The 11,480-nt window shown below is 42.4% G+C and overlaps 1 protein-coding gene across 3 annotated transcripts in view; it reads right to left on the bottom strand.

Moving 5' to 3' along the window:
• Positions 1-5,430: 5,430 nt before the first annotated feature.
• The window catches only part of LRRC8B (leucine rich repeat containing 8 VRAC subunit B), a 50,237-nt gene continuing 44,187 nt past the window's right edge, over positions 5,431-11,480 (bottom strand). For 2 of the 3 annotated variants that reach the window (XM_069737533.1, XM_069737535.1), the window contains one exon: positions 5,431-10,300. In XM_069737533.1, the coding sequence (XP_069593634.1) occupies positions 10,034-10,300 (267 nt within the window). In that variant the 3' untranslated portion in view covers positions 5,431-10,033. The remainder of the gene's footprint in view (positions 10,301-11,480) is intronic. The other variant, XM_069737534.1, reaches the window with a different exon arrangement.

Here is an 11,480-nt window from a genome sequence, read left to right as displayed (position 1 = left end):
CTCACTTAGCACTTCAGACCATATCTAACAGGAACTCAGTGACTTTCCCTAACAGTAACCCCATCCCATGTGGGCTAGTCTATCCTAACTTACCCTATCGCCACTACCTATACTACCTACATCTTACACTACCTATCTTGTACACTATGCTTTACATTATCACATCCTACGTTATACATTACAACACAACTTACATGACACGATAAAAACAAAGATGCATGACATAATACACATTCCAATACAACACAACACAATTTGTGTCTTCAAGGGTAGAAACTCGACCGCACAGTCCACCATGATTACACAAATATTTATGCCCCTTAAATCCAAAGCAACTTGAGACCTTACTATTAAAAAAAAAAAAAAAATCATAAAAAGTACAAAACAAGGGGATTGATGGAAAGCAGTGTGATTGCAGGATCTGACTAAACAGAATTCATTTGATCTATTACAAGGGTACACATAGGTGATTTTTATCTTTTTTAATTTTTTTTTTTAGATACATTGGAAGAGAAAAAAATTGGTTAAGAAAGTAAGCATATACCTGGAAGAATAATGATGTCGCAAGGTGTCAGATGACTGCATCATCGAACTATGAAACTTTAAAGGACTAAAAGAAACATAGTTGTTTTGGTAAAAGTTCATAGCAACATGCTAATGGAAATAATAACAGGACAATTATAGTTTTTCATGACCATGGGAAAGAAATAAACAAATGGTTTAAGATAAGGAAAGGAATTCCTAATTAAAATATTCTCACATTCCAGATTTATGTCTTGTTTACAGCTTTAAAACAAATAAAGCTAAGTCTTAAAATATGACAAGTGGAGACTGGAGTGTGTAATGGGGTCTGTGAGCAATTAGGGACTATATATAGCGATTACATGTAAGTACAAATACACAGCGTTAAGGACAAACGGTGCTGTGGGGGAGACGTGTCCTTACTGACTAATCTAATAATCTGCAAAAACCAACGTAAAGTTCAGATGGAGAATAATTCCAGTCAATTGTTACCAGGTCCTTCATTCAAAACGAATCACATCAGACACGAACATTGAGAGGGCAGATGAGACTGAATTCACACTACATATGCTGTATGCCCCAGGAACGTTCCCGAGGCATGAATGCAGTGTGTCCAAAGCCACCATTCACCTGACGGGGACCACAAGCCTACTTTTGGTCTTTGATTGAGCTGGTGTCCATTGGTAATATATACACGGGAATGAAGATACCAGATACCAAAAATACTTTATCTAAAAAACTAATTAAAGCTGCCAAAAAGGAAACAGAGAAGCACATTGCTAAGGAGAATAAAACTAATCCCAAACTGTTCTTCAACTATATCAATAGTAAAAGAATAAAAACTGAAAATGTAGGCCCCTTAAAAAATAGTGAGGAAAGAATGGTTGTAGATGACGAGGAAAAAGCTAACATATTAAACACCTTCTTCTCCACGGTATTCACGGTGGAAAATGAAATGCTAGGTGAAATCCCAAGAAACAATGAAAACCCTATATTAAGGGTCACCAATCTAACCCAAGAAGAGGTGCGAAACCGGCTAAATAAGATTAAAATAGATAAATCTCCGGGTCCGGATGGCATACACCCACGAGTACTAAGAGAACTAAGTAATGTAATAGATAAACCATTATTTCTTATTTTTAGGGACTCTATAGCGACAGGGTCTGTTCCGCAGGACTGGCGCATAGCAAATGTGGTGCCAATATTCAAAAAGGGCTCTAAAAGTGAACCTGGAAATTATAGGCCAGTAAGTCTAACCTCTATTGTTGGTAAAATATTTGAAGGGTTTCTGAGGGATGTTATTCTGGATTATCTCAATGAGAATAACTGTAACTCCATATCAGCATGGGTTTATGAGAAATCGCTCCTGTCAAACTAATCTAATCAGTTTTTATGAAGAGGTAAGCTATAGGCTGGACCACGGTGAGTCATTGGACGTGGTATATCTCGATTTTTCCAAAGCGTTTGATACCGTGCCGCACAAGAGGTTGGTACACAAAATGAGAATGCTTGGTCTGGGGGAAAATGTGTGTAAATGGGTTAGTAACTGGCTTAGTGATAGAAAGCAGAGGGTGGTTATAAATGGTATAGTCTCTAACTGGGTCGCTGTGACCAGTGGGGTACCGCAGGGGTCAGTATTGGGACCTGTTCTCTTCAACATATTCATTAATGATCTGGTAGAAGGTTTACACAGTAAAATATCGATATTTGCAGATGATACAAAACTATGTAAAGCAGTTAATACAAGAGAAGAAGTATTCTGCTACAGATGGATCTGGATAAGTTGGAAACTTGGGCTGAAAGGTGGCAGATGAGGTTTAACAATGATAAATGTAAGGTTATACACATGGGAAGAAGGAATCAGTATCACCATTACACACTGAACGGGAAACCACTGGGTAAATCTGACAGGGAGAAGGACTTGGGGATCCTAGTTAATGATAAACTTACCTGGAGCAGCCAGTGCCAGGCAGCAGCTGCCAAGGCAAACAGGATCATGGGGTGCATTAAAAGAGGTCTGGATACACATGATGAGAGCATTATACTGCCTCTGTACAAATCCCTAGTTAGACCGCACATGGAGTACTGTGTCCAGTTTTGGGCACCGGTGCTCAGGAAGGATATAATGGAACTAGAGAGAGTACAAAGGAGGGCAACAAAATTAATAAAGGGGATGGGAGAACTACAATACCCAGATAGATTAGCGAAATTAGGATTATTTAGTCTAGAAAAAAAGACGACTGAGGGGCGATCTAATAACCATGTATAAGTATATAAGGGGACAATACAAATATCTTGCTGAGGATCTGTTTATACCAAGGAAGGTGACGGGCACAAGGGGGCATTCTTTGCGTCTGGAGGAGAGAAGGTTTTTCCACCAACATAGAAGAGGATTCTTTACTGTTAGGGCAGTGAGAATCTGGAATTGCTTGCCTGAGGAGGTGGTGATGGCGAACTCAGTCGAGGGGTTCAAGAGAGGCCTGGATGTCTTCCTGGAGCAGAACAATATTGTATCATACAATTATTAGGTTCTGTAGAAAGACGTAGATCTGGGGATTTATTATGATGGAATATAGGCTGAACTGGATGGACAAATGTCTTTTTTCGGCCTTACTAACTATGTTACTATGAGAGGGAGCCACGAAGTGTTATCCAAGCAGATTTGAAAAATGATTTTGGTCTCTGGTGCTTGCATGACATTGTTATGCCAAGGGAGCCCTGAAGCCAATTACTGGCAGCTTCACTCTCACTCCCTTCTGGCAAAACCACTGAGCAAAACACAAGAGCTGAATTGTCAAGACTGGGCCAAGTAATATCTCAAAACAGATTTTTTTTTCAAAGGTTTTATGGACTGACGGAATGAGTGCAATTCTTGACAGACCAGATGGATGGATCAGGAATGGGCACAGACCTCCACTTCAGCTCAGACGCCAGTAAAGTGGAGGTTGGCACTGCTAAGGGCTAGTAGTATTTAAGATGAGCTGGTTGGACTTTTTCAAATTGAAGATGGACTCAAAAACTACTCCCAAACCTACATACACTTTCTTCAAGCAGTGTTACAGGAGAAAGTCTATATCTTTCAAGAAAACCATGATCTTTATGCAGGACATTGCTCCAACTCACTCATCGAAGTCTCCAGTAGTGATGAAAGAATAAGGACATGGTCCCTTCCTCCCATGACCTACACCCTATTGAGAACTTGTGGGCCCTTCTTAAATGTGAGATTTACGGATGGATGGAGCTTGTGGCTGTTATTGATAAGATGAGAAGCTGCATTGGTTACAGATATTTTTATGGAAATGTCAAATGCATTTTGTACATTTTCAGTTGTTTATAATCTGCTTCATTTTCCAGCCCACTATCCCTTTCTATGTCCATTTTACAGCACCATGATTTGGGTCCCATTAGTGATGAGCGAATATACTCGTTACTCGAGATTTCTCGAGCATGCTCAGGGTCCTCCGAGTAATTTTTAATGCTCAGAGATTTAGTTTTCCTCACCTCAGCTGATTGATTTTCATCTCTTACCCAGCTTGATTACATGTGGGGATTCCCTAGCAACCAGGCAACCCCCACATGTACTTATGCTGGCTAACATGTAAATCATTCAGCTGCGGCAAGAAAATCTAAATCTCCGAGCACTAAAAAAATACTCGGAGGACCCCCGAGCGTGCTCGAGAAATCTCGAGTAACGAGTATATTCGCTCATCACTAGTCCCCATTGATTTCTATGTGGTTTGGGTTAAAGTTCGGGTAGAGTTCTGGTACCTGAACATCCATGGGTCTCTGCTCATCCCTATTCCTGTTAAGCTCATTCATTTTATATTTTTCATCTTTGTTAAAAGGAGTTGCTCAGGTTTGGCACGGACGCTTGCAGTTACTCTATGTGACTGCAGACTTGTGAATCCTTACATGGCGCAGTCAGGATTCTCTAGTGTGAGCGGCGGGACAGGTCAGTCATGTAGCACCAAACATCTGATCTGCATACTCCCGGCCACATTCCGACTAGACGTGTGCTGCACTACTCAATACAAGGGAATTGAGCGGGGCCTTGCACATCTAGTCGGAATGTGGCAGGAAGTACGCATATTACATGCTGGTGGTCACATTAGCGTCCGATCTCACCGCCAGCACCAGAGATTCCTGACAGCCCGCACTACGTAAGGATTCACAAGTCTGCAGTCACATAGTGCAAACCTGAGAAACCCCTTTAAACTCCTAGAAATCTCTAAGGCTATGTGCACACGTAGAATGGTCCACTGCGGATTTTTCCGCAGCGGATTTGATAAATCAGCAGGGCAAAAACACTGTGTTTTTCCTGCAGATGTATCGTGGATTTATCACGGTTTTTGTGCGGATTCCACTGCGGTTTTACACCTGCGGATTCCTATTGAGGAGCAGGTGTAAAACCGCTGCGGATTCTGCACAAAGAATTTACATGCTGTGGAATGTAAACCGCTACGTTTCCACACGTGTTTTTCCGCAGCATGTGCACAGCGTTTTCGGTTTCCCATAGGTTTACATTGTACTGTAAACTCATGCGAAACTGCTGGGGACCCGCAGCTGCGGAAACGCTGTGGATTCGCAGCAAAAGCACAGAGCCTTACCATTCCAGAGATGTAAGTTGATCGGTGCATCATCCTCGGAGGGAAAAGATTTTATGTGCCCAGGATTTAATAAATCCTCATCAATGTCTTTAGTCTGGCCTCCTTTTACTGCTCTAAGCAATAAAACTAGATGACTTTTATAGATAAACGATCCCCGGAACAAAATCAACAAATCTCTACAGCAGATTGAATCTCTGACACGTTTCATTGAATTCCATTATACCCACCAAATCAAGACAAGAGCTAGACCTGCTGAAGAAACCCCAACACTTAGATCATTTATAGCAAAAAGAGTCCGAGAAAGAAAACAAAAGGTTTATTGAAATAAATGCACATTTCAATCATAGTACAAAGCAAAAGTCATGTCAGACATAACAGAGGCTTCTCCAGTTTTTCCTCCGCCCTTGGGGATAATGCACATAACAAAATGTCTTCTGCACGCTCACCTCTAAAGTCACACACCTTTGTATTTTAGACCACCATTAGACTAACATTGATGGTGCCGGGTGACGAGAGTGTATGGGCAGGAATTCTCATCAATTCAGTAGTATCAAGTAATATTCGCTAAAAAAGAATATCAAAATTAACCAAAATATAATTAGTTATGAAATATAAACTCATTAACAACCATAGTCTTGCCAAGAAAACACAGTTATAAGAACCTGCTGGTTATTTCTAAAGAACATTCACCCCCAAAAATAACAATAAAAAAAAGCCCTCCCAACAACTTTCACATAAATCCAGGGGTTGTAGACATCTTCATAAGGATCTGCCAAAGAGGTTGCTGCTAAATTAAACATGTATGCTCAATCAACACGAGCACGCATGTATAAAGGGGAGTCTAAAACTCAGCTGTGTCTCGTGTATGATCAGCGTAACAGAGAGGGAACACCTTTGTAAGCTTGCTAGATGCCGCCGATTCCCAAGCACCCAGCTGGGCAGGGAACTGCAGAAGGAAAAGGTGGTATCCAGCATCATGTAAGAAAAAAAAAAGTCGCCATTTCATCCCGTAAAAAAAAAAAAATAAAAAAAAAAATGCAGGTTACAATAATCCCATGAGACGGTCTTACACATTTTGAACCTGGTGGTTCATAATCAAGAAGCTGCAGCAGTCTCAGTGACAAGGAACCTGGGCAGGAAAACCAACAAACAAGAAAAAACAGAAAAGAGGACACAGTACTAAACCAGTACTCTCAATTCTAAGGGACTCAGAATGACAGAAAACAATCAAAGAAATGTCGTATCGCTAAAAATTGGAAGAACCCGTTAATACAGACACTTAAAATTCCCACAGGTGCTTGGTTAAGATGGACGACGACCCTATGATCTTCAAACCTAGAAGAACAGAAGGCTACGACTAAGAGCGCAGTGTGCGTTAGGAACGCGCCCGCTGGCATTTTCTTGTGCTGGATTGGTTTTTAATGTTTGAAAAAAAAAAGGCGTTTTTATACAGTTTTCATCTACTTCAAGAGTTGCTGGATTTTCACTTTCTCATTTTCTGCTAAAACAACAGAAGGGGTGTGACAAAATCCAGCATTTTACAACATTGGACAGCACAACCATGGCCTGTTAATTAATGGTAAAGTTTAATAGCTTTCTAGTCTTAAAGGAGTTGTCCAATACCTGGATGACCCCTTATTAAAATGAAGCAGCCTCCCTTGTAAAATATAAATACCCTTCGGCACCGGCGCTGTTCCAGTAATGTCAGTGCTGGGTCCCATGGCTTTGTTATGCCATGCGAGTCCTGCAGCCATTGAGCGGTTACCGCCTCATTTCCTTCTGAGAAATCCCAGACTTTCGAAAGAAGTAAACGTGCAGGAGCCCATTAGTGGCCACTGATTCTTATGTGTCATGTCACGAGAACCCTGCTGCCATCGTCACGAGAACCCTGCGACCAGCGTCACGAGAACCCTGCGGCCAGCGTCACGAGAACCCTGCGGCCAGCGTCACGAGAACCCTGCGGCCAGCGTCACGAGAACCCTGCGGCCAGCGTCACGAGAACCCTGCGGCCAGCGTCACGAGAACCCTGCGGCCAGCGTCACGATAACCCTGCGGCCAGCGTCACGAGAACCCTGCGGCCAGCGTCACGAGAACCCTGCGGCCAGCGTCACGAGAACCCTGCGGCCAGCGTCACGAGAACCCTGCGGCCAGCGTCACGAGAACCCTGCGGCCAGCGTCACGAGAACCCTGCGGCCAGCGTCACGAGAACCCTGCGGCCAGTGTCACAAGAATTTTGCCGCCAATGTCACGAGAACCCTGCAGCCAATGCCACGAGAACTTCGGGAGACCTGGTGTTGACAATGAAGGAATGGCACCCGTGTGGAAATAGCGTACATCTCATTATTTTATAAGAGGAACTACTTCGATTAAAAAGGTGTTGTTCAGGTAGCTGACAGCCCCTTTAAAGATGTTAAACTCAAACGTAGGCAGAAATTAGGGTATCAATAGTTTAAAAAACGGAATACACTTTTCATGAAGCCATCATCAGATTGGCAGATAGTGAATACATTGAAGGTATAACTGAAAACCCTTTGGCTCCACTTTAATGAGGGTAGGTGAATTGGGCATTCTTCTATATCTCCCACCCAAGAACAGATGCTCTATGGTATATGGAAGCGCTTCATCATACTGTACACATTAGGTAGCTGGGGAAGTCCACCAATAAGAATTTAAAAGGGGCTATCCAGGACTTTATACCCTAGGATAGGTCACCAGTATGAGATTGATAGGGTCGGTGTGCCGAGCATCCCTACCTATTGGTTGCCGGGTGTAAACAGTGGAAAGCTCAGCTCCGTAGACGAGTAGGGGCAATAGCGGAGAACTGAAACTTGGCTCCAATAGCAGCGGTGAACGGCCAATACTCTTATATCTGGCCACGGCCTGAGCTGAAAACACCTAAATTAGTGGGGGTGCCGGATCCTGTAAGAGCTGTAAGAATAGATCATCAATATCAGGTGCCCGGACAACTCCATTAATATCAGTATATAGTTTGTACTATATTGTGTATTAATATTAGTTATAGTAAATGACAACACAATAATACTACAATGGATTACAAGTTAAGACTTGTGGATTTATAACACTGAACATTGTGCAATTTGAGAAAAGTAGAGAAACATTGGAGTCCAACGTCCGCACTCCTTCCACTGACTATGATGGGGCTGCACATGACTTGTAGTTCGTTAGTGAAGTTGTCACTATAGAATTAGATTGTTCCCTTGTATTAACACGTATTAAAATTCAAGTGGTTGTCTTCTCAAAAAGTAAGGCCTACACCCACCATGGTCCTCCTCAGTGGAGGGTGATGGCACTCATTCAAATAACAAGTGCCACTTATACTCCAATTCCTTTATGTAGCTTAATCTTCCAGCCGGCCATAGATATTAGATGGCTGCCAGTCAAAAGCTATCATGGCCCTCGATCCCATACAAAGCAGTTTTTGCCCCTCCGAGCGCTCTTGCATCCTCTAAGAGAGTCTGATATCAAACATGCCCGATCTACATCTCCCACGATGATCCATTTGGCCGGTGCCCCCATACACATTAGAGAGTCAGCCGAACCCGAATCAATGGGTTCGTCCAACATTTATCAGTGTATGGGGTGGGGGTGGGGAGTACAATGTAGCAAGAGGGTTTGTATAGAGTCTGAATCAAGGGTGGGATAGGAGCTGCACATTCAAAATGTGTGCAGAATATTTTTAATTGATGTGATTGAAAACACATTAAAACCGTGTTAAAAGGAATGTACGACGCTAAAGACGTATCTCAAGGCAATGACTATTAAAAAAACCAAAACACAGGCACTCTCGCCTTCCGACACCCCTGTGGATCCAGCATAGGCCCATCAGCGGTTGGCGATGCATCAGGAAGTGACCACTGAGCCTATGACAATCCCTTTAAGTTTAGATTAAAAATGGTGTGTCCCCGTCAGTCCCATAATGTACACAGGAAGGTCACCTGGATATGGCATGGCTTTATGGTAGGTGGAGGTCAAACCTTAGAGACCCCCAAAAATCTGAGACCAAAGAGACTGCAGCACAGATTCAGCCGCGTGCTCATTTACGGTTTTTCAGTGCCACGGCAATGCTCCCTACCTGCCGTCGGCCCCATTGAATGGAGAAGTGATGCAGTTCCTTGCACAGAAACATGGCCGAATCAGTATTTCAGATCCCGTGATAGACATTCACTTTAAGGATTTTTTTTTATATTTCCCGAAAATTCATGGGATGTCACATTCCTATTAAAACAGTTTAAAAAATGGAAATTTACGAATCAGGACAACTGACAATCCTAAGAACAGATGGGCACAGGTTGTCGTATTACAATCGAAATCCCGTTACCCCTTCCCCATAAATTCCATTACCAGAGTATTTTTCAATCCATTGTAATCAATAGTTTTTTTTCCATCCGCAGCATTTTTTTTTTTTGAGATTGGTCCAAGTTATCTACATAAGGATATATTTCCACAGGCTTCTATTCACACATGTAATATACAAGTTTACCACACCGCTACATTTACTATCACAGTAGTTAAGCACTCTTCATTTTTTAGGATGCTGGCATGCCCCTAGCCAATGCCTGGTCCTCTCACAGATCCAAGACATACATGGCGACTATTTGGTCCGTTAAGCAAATATTTTCATACAAAGCGCCAACATCTTCTTCATTTTGTGCTACAATATACAGAAAATAAACATATTCCATAAGAAATGCTGATAATATTATTATTCAGGCTGCTAGGAGTATGCACAATGCAAGAGTCTGCTGCAGCCATACAATACCTGGCTTATAAAGGAAAAAGGGGTTAACCCTGTAGGTATCAGACACGAATCGAGGCCTGAACACCTTCAACACGAAAACAGCAATGAAAAGTAAAATAAAACCTATTTTACTGTGGCGGGTTTTCTATCTATGCGTGGCCTTGTGATGGTCCTTTGCATAGGATGGCAGTGTCTGCAGAACGTTGGCCTCTACAATAATACAGTTTGGCTTTAGTGACTGACAAGATTCCAGCTCCGGAGGAAGAGACTCAATATGGTTTCCAACCAACTCTATCTTGATGAGGTTCATCAAGTCCTCGACGCGCGCTGACAGGCTGGTCAGGCTGTTTTTTCCCAGTAGTAAATACTGTAGTTTGCTGCATTTAAACAGCCCGTCTGGTAACACCTCAATCTGTAAGAAAAAGAACACAATGTTAGAAATTCTATAAACCAGGCATGGAAAATATACGGATGATTTGTCTCCTCGAGGCAGGGTACATACAGGGCTAGATTATGGTGAAAGGCACAGCTCGCTGACTAGCTGCTTAGCCTGAGCTGGGCTTGGGTTCGCACAAAGCAGCCAATCTGAAGAGCCAAAGCTGCAGGGGGTGGGAGGGATCAGCAAGCTTAGCCAATGAGGAGACAGGAGGTGTGTCTCAGTCTACCTTAGACTCCCTGTGCAGTTTGTCTGATTGGGGTATTCTTTAGTGCTTGCTTCCGACAGATCATACTAATTACATAACATTATGAGGTTATAAATGGACAATCATTTTAAATTATCAATATACAGTTGTGGCCAAAAGTATTGTCACCCCTGCAATTTTGTCAGATAATACTCAGTTTCTTCCTGAAAATGATTGCAAACACAAATTATTTGGTATTATTATCTTCATTTAATTTGTCTTAAATGAAAAAACACAAAAAGAATTGTCCTAAGGCCAAATTGGATATAATTCCACACCAAACATAAAAAAGGGGGTGGACAAAAGTATTGGCACTGTTCGAAAAATCATATGATGCTTCTCTAATTTGTGTAATTAACAGCACCTGTAACTTACCTGTGGCACCTAACAGGTGTTGGCAATAACTAAATCACACTTGCAGCCAGTTGACATGGATTAAAGTTGACTCAACCTGTGTCCTTGTGTGTACCACATTGAGCATGGAGAAAAGAAAGAAGACCAAAGAACTGTCTGAGGACTTGAGAAACCAAATTGTGAGGAAGCATGAGCAATCTCAAGGCTACAAGTCCATCTCCAAAGACCTGAATGTTCCTGTGTCTACCGTGCGCAGTGTCATCAAGAAGTGTAAAGCCCATGGCACTGTGGCTAACCTCCCTAGATGTGGACGGAAAAGAAAAATTGACAAGATATTTCAACACAAGCTTGTGCGGATGTTGGATAAAGAACCTCGACTAACATCCAAACAAGTTCAAGCTGCCCTGCAGTCCGAGGGTACAACAGTGTCAACCCGTACTATCCGTCGGCGTCTGAATGAAAAGGGACTGTATGGTAGGAGACCCAGGAAGACCCCACTTCTTACCCCGAGACATAAAAAAGCCAGGCTGGAGCTTGCCAAAACTTACCTGAAAA

The sequence above is a fragment of the Ranitomeya imitator genome, chromosome 8 (genome assembly GCF_032444005.1).
Source record: "Ranitomeya imitator isolate aRanImi1 chromosome 8, aRanImi1.pri, whole genome shotgun sequence".
NCBI lineage: Eukaryota > Metazoa > Chordata > Amphibia > Anura > Dendrobatidae > Ranitomeya > Ranitomeya imitator.
Note: the sequence above shows the minus strand (reverse complement) of the source record. Positions and strands in the feature narration are given on the sequence as shown.